The sequence below is a fragment of the Notolepis coatsorum genome (assembly GCF_963971535.1).
Source record: "Notolepis coatsorum genome assembly, chromosome: 9".
Classification (NCBI taxonomy): domain Eukaryota; kingdom Metazoa; phylum Chordata; class Actinopteri; order Aulopiformes; family Paralepididae; genus Notolepis; species Notolepis coatsorum.
The window spans coordinates 128,696,063-128,715,383 of record NC_140173.1 but is presented as its reverse complement, the minus strand read 5'-3'; the positions used below and the strand labels follow the sequence as shown (position 1 = coordinate 128,715,383).

The following is a 19,321-nucleotide window of genomic DNA, read 5'->3' as shown; positions in this document are numbered from 1 at the left end:
AAACATGCATTATTATGTTTGGGACATTCGTTTTGCAAAAATCTTTATTTCAAAAGTAATTTTTTAACAGACACATTAAAACGTTACAAAATGGACTCTTTCAACTTCAGCATAAATAAAAATAGCTGCTGATGTGATGATGATTCATAAAACATCAACATATTATTTCAGACACATGGCTCAATAAGCCAAGGCTCAATAATTAGGAGGGATTTCTATAATGTTTATAAATTCTTGAGTCGTCTCTTTTTTTTGTTATTTGTGAAAAACTAACTTGCAAAAAAAATAACACAACATGACTACTCAAGTGTATTTATCGAGTATAAACGGATATTGAATGAAATTCTCATTGAATGCCCAAACTCTGGTGGCACCCATGATGTCAACAAAGCCTACGAAAAGACCAAACCCTACAATGCATTTCTTCTACTTACAAGTATGGCCTGTCTAGCCAACACCAGATTATAGCTCATATTCAGAAGTCATGGTACTCCATTGTTGTTGAATAAGGATTCAAACAAGTCACAGAGAGCTTTGGTCAGCATAATTCATTGTTGCAATAAACATGGTCAAAACATGGGACTCAAGTGTAATGTGCATGTTCAGGGACGTTACGGTGTTCTGTGTATTACTGTACATCAATTTAAGGTCATGAAAGTAGATGATTAAAGAGACGTTGTCTCCTTGTTCTTGTTTCAGCAACACCCCCGCTTCACACTCAGTTACAGTACATACGTTCACACCAGGTTACATGATTGATTGATTAACTACATTACAACGTGCAAGCCAGCGCAGAGGTACAGTAGGTTACATGATCTAAGGGGTGTTGTTAATGCATTTTATTACCTGCTGTGCTGTAGGCCAGCCAAAGCAGAGGTACAGTAGGTTACATGATTGATTGATTAACTACATTACCTGCTGTGCTGTAGGCCAAAGCAGAGGTACAGTAAAAGCACAGGTACAGTAGGTTACATGATTGATTGATTAACTACATTACAACGATATGAATAGCTAGTTACGTTTATATAGAGATGATAAATTAATTAAACGTAAAAAAAAAAAAATAATAATAATAATTGAAGTGATTTGAACTTGTGACCATAGGCTCCACAGCAAGCTGGCGAAGGAGTTGAGCTAAGTGCGTCGATGTTAAAACTGAGTGACGAATGTATAATTTACACTTGTGCCAATTGCCTACTTATTATTAACCTAGGTATTGTGCGAGCGTTGCTAATTAACCTGCGTGGTTATTATTATTAACCTTTGATGATTAACCTGCGTGGTTATTATGTAGGGGGGATTACGAATGCATAATGCCGCGGTATTAATATTACCTATGCGAGACATTAAAGATGGCGGCTTTGTGTTTTTCTAAAAATGTCTCCGGCGTAGGGAACGAGCGTAGAGCGGCTGGTATTCACGAAGGAGAGCGCTGGCCAATCAGAAAAACGCGGAAGCACAAGTTAGTTGCCTTAAGTGTTCACGCATCCAGTTCAACCACAGTCTGACACTGTTGGCCACTGAGCAGCCCCACTGGAGCAATTGCTCTTCAGTGTTTGGTCTTGATGGACAGGAGAACATTATTCATTCACTTCCACACCCAGATTTTTCCTGCCCGTCCGGGGGATCAAACCGACGGCCTTCCAGTCACAAGCCCACCTTCCCAACCTCCAGGCCACCTCTGCCCTACTAAACAGCTTGATGATAACTTGGTAGAAGCTGGCCAGGAATAGCATATCAACACTCCAATGAAGAAGCTTGTTTACATTATGAAGGTAGACGGCAAACCAGATATCATTACATTTCAATGAGAGAAAATCTGCCAGTGTCAACGTTGATGGAAACTTTCAATCTGGATGTTGAGCCTATCAAAATTAGACCCTTCTTTTTCTCTGTACAACAAGTACAAGGGCTGTTTTCTGATATGCTATTTGCAGCAATTCTGTAATTTTCTATAGTGTGGTAGCGAAAGGGTTAAGGACAAATTCCCCCTCTTTCAATTTAGAAAATACAAGGCGAACTAGACTGAACATGACATGCTGCCCAGCCTGACCGATGCCAACCAGAGTGCTGTTAATCTGAACCCAGCGTAAATTATCCCCCCCTTTGCATGTGTATTATGAGCGGTCTGTATTGGGGGGCAGGTGGATGCCCAGACTCTGCAGCAGGTTGGAGGCTGGTCCGGCGAGCCCGGCCTGGGAGCTGAGGGACTCCAAGAGGTTGGTGATCAGGTTGAGGTCCACATCCAGTGGCTGGATCTCCTCCTCTTCCTCAGTCAACCCTTCCCCGGGGGGATGAGGGGATCCGTTGACCAGGCCTGCCTGATCGCCCTCCTGCTGAAAGGAGATGGATATTAACACTTTATAGGATCAATTTCAAAACATGCCACAGTGAGATAACACAATATTTGTATTAATATTGGCCTATGTATTATTTCATTATGCTTTGGATTGAATTGATTTTTTATTCAGAAAGAGATAAAACATTACGATGGAGATCATCAATGTACCTTCTGAGTGAAGCTCTGTCCAATGTTGGTGCCCAGCAGCTCCTGGTCCATTTGATCCATGTATCTTCTGAGACTATTCACAGCGTCAGCCCCTTCCTCTCCCGGTGGCCCAGACAGCGTTTCCTCTTCTTCATCTCCTTCTTTATCCTCTTCCTCCTCCTCCTCATCATCATCATCATCATCATCAAAATCATCTGAATCCAACTCCTCTTCTTCACCACCTGAAATAATTGGATAGCATTTATAGTATGTGCGAAGAGGAAGAGGAAGATACTGTAGTGGCTTGGGCTAAAGCAACATTTACCGTCGCAAATAGTTTTTCCACACAATGTCAACAAACCTAGTAGCCTGTCCACTGCACTGGCCATGGAGTCGGGGTCCAACTTGAAGGGCTCGTTTGAACGGCTCCTAGTAGGAGGGAAGAGACATGGTGAGGTATTCGGCGACCCCGAGTACCGGTACTAATCTTTATGACAGGTGGATATGACAAAGGCAAAGTTACAGATTAGTGGTAGTATTGATTCAGAGAGAAATGCTTCAGTCAGTGTGACACCTTTTTCAGGCATGTGTAGGTGTCAAATAGCTGTGCTTTTGCTTTGTATTACCGCTGAGGACCAGGACTGTCCTCCTGAGAGATAACAGCCTTTCCATCACTAACTAGAGGCAGTATACATTAACCAAGTGGTGGCAGGGGGGGCACGTGTTCAGAGAGACCCATCCCAATAACTCAAAGTCCACAGGCTCCAAACCCCAGCGACAGCTCTGTTGAGGAGTCGTTAAGACCTCTGGTGAAATGTGTACATGTATGTGTTTTTTGGGATATGTGAAGAGATCAATTCCTAATTATACTATGTAATAAGCGAACAAGAGCGCTCTAACTAAGCTCTGAGAGACAATGACTCGATCAATCAGTATTGACTAATGCAATGGCCAATGAACAATATGGACTGTATCCTGTATAAAACTATGGGGCCCACAATGGGTCCCTGGCCTCCTTCTGGTGGGACCCCACAAGACAACAGTAGTAATGTTTGTGATGTGTTTCAACGAGCCTGGGACCCACACCAGAAAAAGAAAAAAAATCTCAGTTTAAGAAACCATGGACTATATCAGTCAGTCAGTCTCACCAGGGTAGTTCAGCCCCCTCATGAGAAGACATGGCATTGATGAAAGTCTTCATGCTCTGGGTCACTGCCACCAGGGTGTAACTGGCCTCCTCCGTCTCCGTCTCCTCCCTCTTCTGTCCGGTAGAACGGGCGTCTTGGCCTCCGACACCCAGGCCTCTCCCACATCTCTCCTCCAACATGCGCTCCAAGTCCTGAGCTGAAAGATCCAACCAGCTGTCACCTGGAGAGGAACAGAGGCAGGGAGCAAGCACAGAGAGGAGGCAAATTAGAGCCCAACAACATATCAAATAGGGGTGGGACGATATGAGTTACTCACAATACCATACCAATATTTGGCCCTCAATAACGATAATATCACCATATCTGTGATAATCTATATATTGCAAGAAATTGTATCTACAATACATCACAATATCTGTGTAACTGAAGAAGAAAATATACCAATAAAAAGGAAAAACAGGAATTATGTAATTATTCACAGAGTTTATATGAAAGCTCATCAGATTATTTAGTGTGCATTACAAACTGGCCAATTGCACATGAAACAATGTTCAACAAATTGCATAGTGCCACTTTAACACACACAACTACATAAATGTACATAATTAATAATTATAAACATAATCTGTTTTCTGCAATAAGATAATGTTTTAAGTCTGTTCATCTCATAATGTTACTCCTGACAAGCCGGGGTTGTAAAACATTTATCAGACCATTACTGGCGAGCATTAAATATATATTATGTTATAATGCAGTTGAGTGACGTTGCTTCTGATATACTGTCAAATCGGGGCACCCAAGTGGCGAACCACGTAATGTGCTGCGTCGCGGCACGGCCGACCCGGGTTCGATTCCCGGACCCTCCGTTCTTTGCCGAATGTCTTCCCCTGCTCTGTCTCCCATTTCCTCCTCTCCCTCTCTCTATACCGGACTGCCCGGTAGTAAAAATGCAATAAAAATCTACAAAAACATATTAAAAATTTAAAAAAAATTAAATACTAGTCAAATCTACAGCATAACCTCATGTATTTTTCGTTTAATTAGAATTCATAAATATACCAGACGCGGACAGAGAAGGTCAGAAATGGTCAGTTCAGAGGAGAATCACTGGGCGTAGAGACGCACCCAGAAGCAGCATGGCTAGGCTGTCAGCGCTTATCTCGGCTTATGATAAGATTCTCTTCTGTTGAGTAGAACATGTTTATGTTCATGTTTCTAGTAGAAATTAACAGCTATATAGCGGTCTTACCTGCCCCATGTGACCCACTAGATGGACTTTATCCAGCATGAAACTTTGAGTGAAACCAACCAGGTCAGCGTTACTTTGAAATGTGTGTGAATTACCTGTAGTGTTCTTTGGAGATTAGGCCCTACTCATTAGGAGTGGGAATCGTGGGATAGAGTGATATGTTGCGATATTTTGCATGCCGATATTATATCGATACATTCCCGCTAAGTATTCATTATTATAATACTTTTGGATTGACAATCCCATTTTGCTGCAATAAAAATTATTGGAGTGAAGTGAACAGACTGTTAACTTATTAGATAAAACAGATGATGTATATATATATATATATATATATATATATATATTAGGGATGTCCGATATTATCGGCCGACCGATATTATCGGCCGATATCGGCAGTAAAATGTGATATCGGAAAATATCGGTATCGGTTTAAAAAAAATTAAAAACAATAACAATATTTGTTATATATATATCCAGTGAAATTATTAGTTACCTGAAATTATTCAGTTTTTTGGACGGGGAAACCCTGCATATATCGGTATCGGTTGATATCGGTATCGGAAATTAAGAGTTGGACAATATCGGAATATCGGTATCGGTAAAAAAGCCAATATCGAGCATCCCTAATATATATATATATATATATATATATTGCAGATGTTGACAGAGTTTTGCAGTTGAAAAAACAACTACATACACAAGCCAATCGTTTTTTTAATTGTCTTGTGTTAAACATTAATCCTTGTAGGAAGTATTAACAACCTACACACACAAAATATTATTTTTTAATCATCTCATGTTAAAGATTACTCCTTGTTTTATAAAACAGAAGAGGATATTGGTTTCACTGTGTAAAATAATTAGCTGTGTGTGGTTCAAAGTAGCTTTGGCAGTGAGGAGGAGTAGAGGAGAGGAGTAGAGGAGAGAAGAGATGGGAGGAGTAGAGAAGAGGAGAGTGGGGACGAGTAGATGAGATGAGAGAGGGGAGGAGGAGATAAGAGGAGAGGATAGAGGGGAGGAGAGGAGAGAAGGGAGGGGAGCAGAGCAGAGGAGAGGAGTAGAGGAGAGAAGAGATGGGAGGAGTAGAGAAGAGGGGAGGAGAGGAGTAGAGAAGAGGAGAGGAGAGAGGGGAACAGGGGAACAGGGGAATAGAGGAGAGGTGAGGAGTAGAGAAGATGGGAGCAGGTTAGGAGAGAGGGGAACAGGGGAATAGAGGAGAGGTGAGGAGTAGAGAAGAGGGGAGCAGGGGAGGAGAGAGGGGAACAGGGGAATAGAGGAGAGGTGAGGAGTAGAGAAGAGGGGAGCAGGGGAGGAGAGAGGGGAACAGGGGAATAGAGGAGGTGAGGAGTAGAGAAGAGGGGAGCAGGGGAGGAGAGAGGGGAACAGGGGAATAGAGGAGAGGTGAGGAGTAGAGAAGAGGGGAGCAGGGGAGGAGAGGAGAGCATGGGAGTAGAGGAGATGAGAGAGGGGAGGAGAGGAGAGAAGGGAGTAGAGGAGAGGATAGGAGAGGAGAGAGAAGAGAGTGGAGGGGAGCAGAGGAGAGGAAAGGAGAGGAGTAGATGAGAGGAGAGGGGGGAGGAGAGGATAGATGGGAGCAGAGGAGAGGAGAGCAGGGAGGGGAGGAGGAGTAGAGGGGAGGGGGTAGGGGAAGGGAAAACAGGGGAGTAGAGGAGAGAGGGGAGGAGTAGAGAAGAGGAGAGATGGGAGGAGTAGAGAAGAGGGGAGCAGGGGAGGAGAGGAGAGGGGAGCAGGGGAGGAGAGGAGATAGGAGAGGGGAGCAGGGGAGGAGAGGAGATAGGAGAGGGGAGCAGGGGAGGAGAGGAGATAGGGGAGGAGAGGAGAGAGGGGAGCAGGGGCGGAGAGGAGAGGGGAGCAGGGGAGGAGAGGAGATAGGAGAGGGGAGCAGGGGAGGAGAGGAGATAGGAGAGGGGAGCAGGGGAGGAGAGGAGATAGGGGAGGAGAGGAGAGAGGGGAGCAGGGGCGGAGAGGAGAGGGGAGCAGGGGAGGAGAGGAGATAGGAGAGGGGAGCAGGGGAGGAGAGGAGATAGGGGAGGAGAGGAGAGGAGATAGGAGAGGGGAGCAGGGGAGGAGAGGAGATATGGGAGGAGAGGAGAGAGGGGAGCAGGGGAGGAGAGGAGAGGTGAGGAGAGAAGGGAGCAGGGGAGTAGAGGAAAGGAGGGGAACAGGGGAGTAGAGGAGAGGTGAGGAGAGAGGGGAGCAGGGGAGTAGAGGAGGTGAGGAGTAGAGAAGAGAGGAGTAGAGGAGAGGGGAGATGGGAGCAGGAGAGTAGAGAGGGAAGGAGAGGAGTAGAGGAGATGAGAGGGGAGGGGAGGAGAGAGGGGAAGGGAAGGGAGAACATGAGAAGATTTGAGGAGGTTAGGCCTACATGTTAATGTTTATTAGACATTACTGCATTTCTATCTCAGTGTGCAGTTTTGTTGTCTGCTGTGTTCAGACTCAAAGTCAAATGTGTGATGTTTGCCACATTCAGGACGTGCCCTGTCTTAAAGCTGCCAAGTGAAAAGAAAACACATGTAGATTACAGCTCAGGTTGTTTTTGAGAACGGAAAGGAATTCACACACAAATGTAGGTAGACTAGGCATATACTATGTATTTATTTGTATTTACAATTTAATAAAATGTATGTAAAGACATTTATGTTGACATTCTGATTTAAGAACTTTCTAAATAAAAGAGTTAATTTATCTGACTGCTTGTACTGATTGAAAACATTGAGGATGTAATATATTATTGAGCTGCATTGAGATGCGTTGTAGAATCAAATTACCGGTAAATTGAACGTGGACAGTCGACAATCGTGGATCTCATATTGTGGACTAAAAGACACATATCTTTTATTTCCCTTAACATAATGAATAAATAATGTTTTATTAAGTCTTCCTCATATCTATTTGAGTCTACTTTTTAAAAGACATTTGAAAATCTTACTTCAACGCCATGTTTAGTCACTTGTGTCCATGGAAATGACAATGAACATGGCCATAAAGGTATAGTTTCCTTCCGCAGAAAATATATTGTTTACTTTTCTGATAACTATATCACTGCATAACTCGTAAATGTTCAGCTTAATATGTGTTATAGTATACATAGTGATTCAAGGTTATTGGCACACTGTCAAGCTCATTTGGTGGTGGAGGTCAGTGAACTGTTAGTTATATGGCACTTGGGGCAGAGCTGTGATGTACAGGCAGAGAGCTGTGTAGGAGTGTGACATAACTAGGGATGCACCAATCCGATATTGATATTGGATATCAGCCCCGATATGACTAAAATAGCTAGATCGGGTATCGGAGAATTTTTTGTATTTAATTTTAATAATAAATAGCAATTCAGTACATTTATATTTTAATTTGTTACATTTTGTTTCACTAAGTTAGGAAAGTAATGTTTTAAGTCAAGCCTGATGTTGCCTTGCACAAAATAATGATCCCAGTCTCTTCCACACTGTGAGGCATACAGTTTATTAATTGAACAATGGGTATTGGATCGGTACTCGGTATCGGCCGATACCCAAAGCCCAGGTATCGGTATCGGGACTGAAAAAGTCGGATCGGTGCATCCCTAGACATAACACATTGATCTCAGTCATCATCAGGTTGCTTGATCAGAACCAGGGAGTTTATGTACTGCATGTGCTCCAGAGACTAGTCTGTGTCCTTCTATACAGCCATGGTTATTACTAGCTCATTAGCTAATTCTGGCACATTTACATTGATGTGGAAACTGAAGATGTTGATTAATGTGCACTGTCCCTGCCTGGGTAAAAAGTAAATAGATAAACTTAAACTTAAACTACATGGTTATTCGTCTATGGATATAGAACTCCAGTTCCCAAAAATGTTTCCCCACAGATGACCCCATATCTATATATATATAGGCTGAAGAATTCCTGTGACGCCAGCATTTAACACATGGAAATTGTGTCTTTCATGTTGGAGGTTTACTTATTAATAAACAATTTCCATTATCCTGTAATTACCGTTTTTTTTACCCGTTGAAGTCTGACATATTAAAATCTCTCCGGTCATGATGTCCTGTGAAAATATGTCTCTCTTATTTGTATTTGGTTACCAAGTACCGTACGTCCACTAAAAGTGCTTGTTTTTGCCACTGAAACAGGAATCTAGCGCAAATAGGAGTCTCGCTCTGAAATCCCTTGAGGCATGTGTGTTTACCTTCCGATGCAGCTGGATTTGGGAGATTGCGTGTGTGTGTGTGTGTGTGTGAGCCAGGACATACATTGGTATACAGCTACATTAGCATTATCTAAAAGATAAAAACAATGGTTTGTGTTTGCATGTATCCAAAATTGTACTTTGCATAACGTTCAGAACCTAGACTGACACGCCTACGTATGTTGTGCTACATGGACCCAAATACCAGAGCCATCCTGGCTGCACCTCAACAAATCTGCCATTCAATGAGTGGAGAGAGAGAGAGAGAGAGAGAGAGAGAGAGAGAGAGAGAGAGAGAGAGAGAGAGAGAGAGAGAGAGAGAGAGAGAGAGAGAGAGAGAAAGGAGAGAGAGAGAGAGAGCGAGAAAGAGAAAGAGAAAGAGAGAGCTGTTGCAGTGCAGACGGACACACTGAAATTGTGGCTAACTGAGTTGTGCTACACATGGACCCAAACAGTGCAGCCAGAGTGGAGGTAATGTAACGTTAATTTTTATTACAAATGGTAACTGTGATTATTTTGATTGACAATAGGTATTAAGCATCAGGTATAACGTTATTGCAATAAGCTCAATAAATAAATTATATTTGACTGGAATTTATCTCATTTGTCCAGGACATTGGAATATTCCCGCACACACGTGGACAGGCACCAATTCTTTCTAGCGGAAACCGTGATCTGGTTGTAGGCAAGCTGCATAGCTGTCACAGTGGCTTCTGTGCAGTCAAACAGCTGTTGGCAGACGTTTTTGTTGTCAGGAGAATAATAATAATGGACAAATATTGTTAAAGTAATTTTTTGTTCAATTAGGAATTTTTCAAGGGATTCCATTTATGACCCCCAAAGTTAGGAAAGCCTGGTCTGGTCTAATGAGGTGCACTTCCACTCACTGTCCTCTGGGGGGAGCCGAGCCTCTTGTCTCCTGAGCTCCTCCAGGTTGAAGGGAGGACAGCTCTGTAGCAGCTGGAGGACCTCCTCCCCTGGGGCCTTGCAGCTGGAGCCACCCACACACACACACACACACACACACACAACACACACACACGCACACAACACACACAACGTAAACAGATCCATATTTGGATACAAATGAAAAGCATAACAAATTTAAAATATGCAAATAAAGTAAACAGATCCATATTCGGATACAACAAGCAGTTGAATAATGAACAAGGATAATGCAGCACACTAGGGCTGTCCCCGACTAAGGATTTGGATAGTCGACTTTGATTGGCCAAAATGTGCCGTTAGTCGACTATTAGTATAAAAAAAAAAAAAAAAAAAAAAAAAAAAAAAAAGTATAATATATAATATATTTTGTATCATTCCATTTGGGCTGTGGGGGGTGCTTAATGTCTGAAGGAGTCGACTGAAGGCTTCTTGTCCTCTGCAAAAGCATGCAATTGGTCCACTGATGGATACATCTTGATATTTGTCTAGTCTAGTGTGTTCATTAGATGGGTGAAATCCTCTTTCAGTGCCTCTGTGCCTGTTTTCGTAGGCAGTTAGCCTCTGGTATGCGTGCCATTAGCGTTAGCCACACTTCTAGGCCTCTTTTCTTTTGGAAAGAATGATAAAAAATAAAAAAAATTATTTATAATATATATATATATATATATATATATTTTTGTATTCGACTAAGAGGTTGGCAGTCGACTATGGCTCCTTTCAACCGATTAGTAGACTAATCGACTAATAGCAGGGCTGTACAGTGCGATGATATCGTCGCGAATTGCCCCTTTAATTGGCCGTTGCGATTGGTAAATATTATCTGGGGGCGGGCTTGCGAGTAGTGCTTTCAAGCCTTGGATTCGCATTTCACTCCTAAATTATCCAAGGCGTGTGATGACGCGATGACGTCACTCACGCGAGCTGAGCAGTGAGCACTCAGCAGGTATAATCAGCGAGCTACGGCGTCTGCTCCTCCTCCAGCCCGTGGCTGTTGTAAACACTGGGACCTCGGTGAGCCTGCCAGCCGGCTAGCTACTGATAGCTATCAACAAATGCTCCAGTAAGTCTAGTAGTGCATGATAGCTTGCGTTAGCTTACTGTTCAAAACGAAACGTCCCATTAAACTAAATAGTTCAGATAGCTCCGTCCTGATATCAATGTCTTATAACACTGAGTCGATGCGTATTTGAGCTGAGGGCACGCTGAATATAGTCAATAGGGACCAGCTGCAGCGCCGGAGAATCCTGGCCGTAGCTGGAGGCTACTCAGTACACACAGACAGTGGAGCTGGTTGCATATAGCGAGCATTTAGACTTGTTGCGTGGTGGCGATGTCTCGCAGATAATACAACTACAAGAATGATTATATAATATATATATTTTATTAAAAAAAAATTATATAAAATAAAAAAAATTCTTTTTTTTTAAATAAAAAACAATCGATATAAATAATGGTAAAATTGTTATTTAAAAATGTGCCCCTAAAAAATATTTTTTGCCCCTAAATTTCTCATTTAGGGGCAAGTGTGCCCCTAGTGAAAAAGCTTAGCGTACAGCCCTGAATAGGGGTCAGCCCTACAGCACACACACACACACATACCTCACCTTTGTGACGAGGAGACCGACTGTTTGAAGAAGTGTTCCGCCGACGTCATCAGCTCTCTGTAGTGGGCGGAGCCCTCCAGTTGCCCCTGTATCAAACACAACGTTCAGCTTTTCAACCGGTGGGATAGTTCAAACACAGTCTCTTTTTTTGTTGTTGTTATGGCCTACAATAGCCTTCCGGTTCACTTCCCTGCTAGAGATTAGCAACTGACCTGGAAGTATCCGTTCCTCTTCAGACTGTCCAGGAAGCTCTTCCACTGAGGGTTACAGCTGACCGGGGCATCAGGCTCTGAAGACGGCTGTGTGCACCTGGAGCAGAGGATCTCAAAGCCATGGGCCTGGGAGTGGTGACACACAGACACACACAGACACAGACACACACACACACACACAGAGAGAGAGGAGAGAGAGAGATTAAGGTAACCCCTTTTTTTGCCACATAATTCAAATAAAATGTGTGATTTTCTTATTCCAAGAGATGATCAGAAATAAGGTGCTGGTGGTCAGTAGAGGAGGTGGGGGCAGGCTCACCAGCTTCATGCCCAGCTCATGGGCTCGGTAGTGGGGATCAGAGCGGGCGGGTAAGGTGAAGCCACTCCTTCGGTCTGATATGAACTGTTGCTGCTGTAGCTGAGCATACAGGCAGCGGGTAAACCTGACCTGTAGATACGATAAGATGTTCCTTTATTATTGATCTCCTTGGGGGAAATGCAGCCGGCGTCATAGTAGCATGGGGAGGGGGAAGGGGAGGCACAGGTATGGGCATGGTAATAGTTAGAAAGACATAAATATAGGCAATACAATTTGAACTGAATATAAATAAATATGGGGGGGGGGGGGGATACAGACAACAGTACATTATTATGATAACCCACTGGCTGTGACAATATTCATAGATAGCAGTACATTATGATGATAATAACCCACTGGCTGTGACAATATTCATAGATAGCAGTACATTATGATGATAATAACCCACTGGCAGTGACAATATTCACTGACAGCAGCATTATTATTATTATGATAACCCACTAGCTGTGACAATAATCACAGACAACAGTATATTATTATGATAACCCACAGACTGTTACAATATTCACACAAGATATCGCTTGCAAAAGAGATGTAAATAGAATAACTTATATGAATAAAGGACAATCAAATAAAAATGTTATTAGAAGCTGTGATCAAAACATGCCACCACGACTAAAGTTTTAAATTAAATAAGATTAAAACAGATTTTCCAAATGAGGTGAACCTAAGATGGCGTTTATTAGGCTTGTCACCTTTGCCTTTTTCTCACGTCGATTATTGGGAAATTGTCCAAATGATAACCAATATACGTGTATATCAGAAATGTCCTTGCCAGAACAGCGGCCCAGCTTGCTTATGCAGCTACTGTATATGTAAGCAAGCTGAACCTGCATGAACGAGCTGGCCAACTATGGATGGACCCGAGACAATGTATACCGATGTGAGGACACGTGTGTCAGGGGGAAAGGTCTTGAAGCTCCGACAGGCCTGGAGGTCCACTGGGTCCCGCAGGTAGAACGCCGATACTGCTGGGGCTATCAGGTCTGGTCGATGTGACAACACCATGCCAACACCTGCAGGCAGGAAGCAGTGGGCATGGTGGAGTCCAGCTGAAATCTTCTCTGGGTATCTGGGAGAAACACACACACAGCTATATATATCATATATTCATAATCCATCGCTACTTTGGTACTATATCATACAGAGCCTGGACTCTTTTAAAGCAGGCCTGAAAACCTACCTGGCTTTTTATTTTTATTTTCTAGTGCTGCTGTTTTTTCATTTTCTGTTTATACTATGTTTTTAATTAACTATGTTCTATTTTTATCTTATTTTTATTCTGTATTTTATTTGTTTTTACTAATAACTATATATTTTTTTTAACTGTTTTTAACCCTGTAGTGTAGCACTTTGGGATCCCAGCGAACAAAAAGTGCATTACAAATTCAATCTATTATTATTATTATTATTATTATTATTATTATACAAGTATGCCTCCTTTTCTAAACATAACGATAACTTGACATGATGTAGTATCAAGTGATTCTCTCTCACCCCTCCAGGCGTTTCCCCAGGGCTGAGCGGATCTTGGGGTCAGCCAGGCAAGCCTGTGTGTGGGAGGAGAGCAGGGCCAGAGCTTGGGCCACGCTGGGCACCACGTCTCTGGGAAAGCCCACTGCACTGGACCGGGACGGGCAGGGCAGGATGTGCAGCTCCCCCTTATGGAAGAACACCTGACGGGGGAAAACGAGAGGAAAGATGAATACAGAAGGAAATAAAAACATTACACAGGCTAGAATACAGATGGTTACACGGATAAACAGGAATGGGGCATAAGATAAGATATACAGGTGCAGCTCAATAAATTAGAATATCGTGGACAAGTCTATATATTTAGCTGTATTGATGCAGTAATTTATGCAAAAGGAGCCCCCAACCAAGTAACACGTCACGGTGACCAAATGCGTCCACATTTTTATAGGATTCCATCACATTTTTATAACAATAGCGAATATAACTTACCCTGCGCCGTTTTCATTGAGGTTTCTTACAAATTAACTATGTTTTATTTGTCCTTTATATGCGGATAACATTAAAATCTTAAATTGTACCATTATGTTCCCCTTTATACAACAAACATAATGCTAATGATGCACTTTTGTTAAGATAATTAGGTGACCATTCTCTGTCACTATATTCAGGTTGCATTAATAGTTAAAACGCTGTTCAGATCACGTTTTCCTAATCCGGTGCTGACCTGTGACTTACTTACTTAGGCCCATCGCTCCCAATGGAGCATAGGCCATCTACGACTTTTCTCCATCCAACACGGCTTTAGGCTGTCCTTTCTGCCTCCCCCCAGGTAGTTCCTCGTCTCTTGAGCTCTGCCTCAGTGTCCCGCCTCCAGGTGTTCTTAGGCCGCCCTCTCTTCCGCTTCCCCTGGGGATTCCAAGTCAGGGCCTGGCGTGTAGTACTGGTAGCCGGTTTCCTCAAAGTGTGGCCTATCCATCCCCACTTTCGTCTCAGGATCTGCTTCTCCATTGGTTCCTGTCTTCCTTTCAGCCATAGTTCCTCATTCTTGATTTTGTTTGGCCACCGGATTCCAAAGATGCGTTTCAGACAGCTGTTTATAAAGGTCTGTATCTTCTGCAATGTTCTTTTCGTCATTCTCCAAGTCTCTGAAGCGTAGAGAAGGACGGATTTTACATTTGAATTGAAGAGCCGCACTTTGATTGTCATGGCGATGTCCTTGGAGGACCAGATGTTCTTCAGAATGATGAAGGCTGCTCTGGCTTTGCCTACTCTGGCTGTGACATCGCCATCTGTGCCGCCCTTCTTATCCAAGATGCTGCCTAGGTAAGTGAAGGAGTTGACTTCCTGTATGGATTCATCACCTACTGTGACCGTGTTGTTGGTAGAGGTGTTGATCATCACCTGTGAACTAGGTGATAAATGTCTTGGGATTTGTAGTCATTTTGTAGTCATAACATTTTCACCTTTTAAACCAATGCTGCCATCTACTGACAACAGAAAGTGTTGTCTATAACGTTAAATTGATTAGAGAGGCTACCCGGAGTACCCGCACACTTGTAAACACCGTCGCCCAAAACACATTCTTGAGATTCCCACTTTTTACTGGTACATAACATACGTTCATATCTAATAGTCTTTAGATGACTAAATATAGATGAATACTCATGAAATTTGATATATATATTCTAAAATAAGTATAATTTCACTTCACCTAGCTGTCGACATGAAATTCCCAAACGCTGACAGTAAAAAAAGCCTGGATGTCGCGCAAAATGGGGCGTGACCGAATTTGGTCTACAGACAAAGAGAGTGACCGAGATTGGTCTACGTTCCGTTACTGAGTGAACATATATGAAAATACTTTTCAGAAGGCCGACATTTCTATATACAAAAGAAAAATACATCTATTTTAAATTTTTTATTGGTGATACAGAATTTTGGGCTTTCATGAGCTGTAAGACATAATCATCTAAATTAAAACAAATAAAGGCTTGAAAAATTTCACTTTGTGTGTAATGAATGTATAATCTACGAGAGTTTCGCTTTTTGAATTACTGAAATAAAATAACTTTTCCACAATATTCTAATTTATCGAGCTGCACCTGTATAGACAGCAGAGTACATGAATGGTTCAGTGTTGCCCCTATCACTGCCTTTGCGGGGCAGCCAATCATCAAGCTTAACAAACTATAACCCAACCAACTGTATTCCAAGTGCATTCACTTGTAGTTCTCATGGCACTACACATTTACATTTTATACAGCGCTCTTATCCAAAGCGATTAACAATTTTTTGTTCCACACATTCACTCACACATTCACACACCGACGGCAGAGGCAATTAGGGGTTAAGTGTCTTGTTCAAGGACACTTCGACGCACTGACCGGGAGGAGCGGGAATCGAACCCGGGAACCTTCCGATTACCAGACGACCTCTTTACCTCCTGAGCCACTGTCACGTCACCCCATATATATATATATAATAGATGGATATAACCAATATTTACTCGACAGTAACCCTTTCAATCAGGACACACGTCTATTGCAAAACTAAAACCACCACCCCTGAAAACAGTCCAAGAGGAACACTGCAGTTTGATAAGCGATGCATGGATCACAATCGCTGGACCAAAACCTTCCTCCTTGTAACCAACTAACCGCACATCTCACCCTGTTATCACTGCTCTCTGGATTCAGCCACTTGGGAAGGTAGTCTGCTGCTTCAATCAGAACAAACTCCCCATCGTTATCCTCAATCCTGTGCACAGACATTTAAATCTAAATTAAGTGGAAATTAGAAGAAAAAACCCATCATTGATTGATTGATTGATTGATTGATTGATTGAAAACTTTATTAACAGATTGCAGAATGGGTACAATACAGTACAGTTCAATACACACAATTGTTAAGGGGATGCAGACCAGAGAAAGACTTTCGTCTTGTTTACATCAGGGTCCCCCATTTTCAATTCATCAGGACATATATGACATACATGACATACAGATAGACAGTACTGCTACATCTATAAATTTATGACATACCAGATTTGCAAATACAGTACCGTTTGTGATACCAAAAGAGTCCAGAAAAGGGAGTATATACATTTGACGTAAAAACTGTACATTGGAGGAGGTTGGGTGGGGTTGGGTAGGAGGGGTTGGGGGGGGGAAACACTGTGCAACTGTACAAGCAAAACTGTACATTGGAATATTGACAACCATACTAGGTAATTTTCTGTACGTTGGAGGGGGTTGGGGGGGGGAAACACTGTACAAACAAGCAAAACTGTACATTGGAATATTGACAAAACCATATTAGGTAAATTACTGTACATTGGAGGGGGTTGGGTTAGGACATTTACAGGGGCCAGTTTCGAATAGCAGTCTCCCGTAGGTGTTCTTTGAGAGTGGTTTTGAAAGACAAAAGTATTTAATCTCAGAAAAATAGAAACTATTGTGGTAAATTGTGTTGTGTGTGCAAGAGCTTCCGGGGGCGCAGCATACGGACTCTGCACAGAAAGTCGAAGGCTCTAAACTACTAAACGGAGTAAATGCCAGTATTTCTTGACATGATGCGAAGCCTGTGAAGCTAGTTCAGGCAGTCAACTCCAGTGGCGCTGCATCATGCATCACCAAGTGGCGATGTGTCACCTAGCTGCCTCTCTGCTGCGGATGCTTCCCTGTGCATTACTTTCACTCCCACCACCACCCCAGCATCCACCTGCGAGCTTCGTTTCTCATGGTCCGAGAAGGCTTTATAATTATATATTGTATGGTTTCCCCGGGAGGGGGTATAATTGATCACTCCCTGTGCTTATGTTTGGCTGGCTTTAAATTATGCTTAGCGGGGGGAGTGATTCAGAAACATGCCAGGTCCTTGATGGCAGCACCATGATAAAATGTATTTACATTTATTCTGAATACAAATTATTTAGGCGAGTTGCCTGACTGAAATGTTGCCGTAAAAATTCTCACCGGCAGGCCAAGAATAGGTTTGTTTACGTGCTGTACAAACCCTGTCCCCTTGGGTCACGATTTAACCCCAACAACAAATGAATAGTACTATGAGAATAATATCTAGTAAGTAATATTTACCCCCACCCCCTCCTAATAGACAGTCTCCTCCCCACCGCATGTATATATTCTCTCCCCACCGTATGTATATTTCTCTCCCACCCACCCACCCACCCCCTCCTAATGTACAGTCTCCTCCCCATCATATGTATACTCTCTGTCAGGATATATGGGTAACAGTACTGTATATTTGCATATCGTATATGTCACAAATGTAACAGTACTAAATAAATACCTGTATGCCATAAATGTCATGTATGTTGTGTATGTCATAAATGTCACTATGAATTGAAAATGGGGGACCCTGATGTAAACAAGACAAACGTCTTTCTCTGGTCTGCATCCCCTTAACAATTGTGTGTATTGAGCCGTACTGTATTGTACCCATTCTGCAATCTGTTAATTAAAGTTCTCATTCATTCATTCATTCATTCATTCATTAATGAAAGATAAACCAATAACAGAAAAGTGATTCACCTGGCTGCCAACTGTGGGAAGGCTGCCGTGATCTGTTGCAGGAGGTAAACGATGAACCACTCATCCTCCATGTTGTCACCGAACTGAGTGCTACCTCCAAGGTGAGCAGGGACATCTCCTGTCAACAAAGAAGAACCCAAGTCAGCCTTTGACCAAATCACAATCATAATACTAGACCTTTAAATTAATAGCCTTTAAAAAAGCATTAACCTCTGCTATATTAACTAGCGTGTACCTTTCTCGGGGTGGTATTTCAGGTTGAATGGCTGATGTTGCCAGATGTACTGCATGAGGTGTGGAGCGACCTTTGCCAGAATCTCCTCTGCCAGCTGTGTCAGACGTTGCTCAGTGGCTTGTGGATTGGAACCATCATCGGGCTGTACGAGGAACAGTGTGTACAGGACCACGTCTTCCTGCACCACTCTTCGAGACAGTAGGTCCATGGTGGTGGAACACGCTGGAATTTACCTGTAAAAATGAATGAATGAATGAATGAATGAATGAATGAATGAATGAATGAAAACTTTATTTAACAGATTGCAGAATGGGTACAATACAGTACGGCTCAATACACACAATTGTTAAGGGGATGCAGACCAGAGAAAGACGTTTGTCTTGTTTACATCAGGGTCCCCCATTTTCAATTCATAGTGACATTTATGACATACATGACATGTATGGCATAGGGACATACATGACATACAGGTATTTAGTAATGTTACATGTGTGACATATACGATATTCAAATATACAGTACTGTTACCGGATAACGAAGTGAGTGTGACAATAATAAAAGAGACGAGGATATAAGGATGAGATTTTGATGTCCGGAGAAATCGATACAGTTTCCAAATGTCAAAAGCAGCTATATCGTTGTCACGCCGTTTCACCCTGTGTTTGTGTCCTCGAGTGCAATGTTTTCGACTATCAAATTGTGCAAATCACTAATGGTTCCTACTGACTACATTGCACGTATCGTCACTAAGTCGTTATTATTCCGAGATTAAAAAAAAACTTTAAAAATAAATTGAAATTATTTAAAAATATAGTGTTCTATTAAATAATAT

General features: G+C 42.4%; 1 protein-coding gene across 3 annotated transcripts; it reads right to left on the bottom strand.

Moving 5' to 3' along the window:
• ecd (ecdysoneless homolog) lies at positions 1–19,149 on the bottom strand. 3 transcript variants are annotated; one of them, XR_014620095.1, is made up of 15 exons: positions 19,018–19,149; positions 18,490–18,722; positions 18,255–18,372; positions 16,374–16,461; positions 13,726–13,904; positions 13,108–13,300; positions 12,169–12,297; positions 11,850–11,975; positions 11,638–11,723; positions 9,973–10,076; positions 3,637–3,856; positions 2,850–2,917; positions 2,510–2,730; positions 998–2,336; positions 1–915 (listed from the first exon to the last, which is right to left on the bottom strand). XR_014620095.1 is itself a non-coding variant. In XM_084321550.1 (14 exons), the coding sequence occupies exons 2-14, from the start codon at positions 18,695–18,697 to the stop codon at positions 2,118–2,120; spliced, it is 1,959 nt and encodes a 652-aa protein (XP_084177676.1). In that variant the 5' UTR covers positions 18,698–18,722; positions 19,018–19,149; the 3' UTR covers positions 1–2,117. The 3 variants fall into 3 exon arrangements, 2 of the variants coding, with proteins under 2 accessions (XP_084177676.1, XP_084177677.1); XM_084321550.1 differs by having other exon boundaries at positions 1–2,336; XM_084321551.1 differs by having other exon boundaries at positions 1–2,333.
• Between the last annotated feature and the right edge of the window lie 172 nt (positions 19,150–19,321).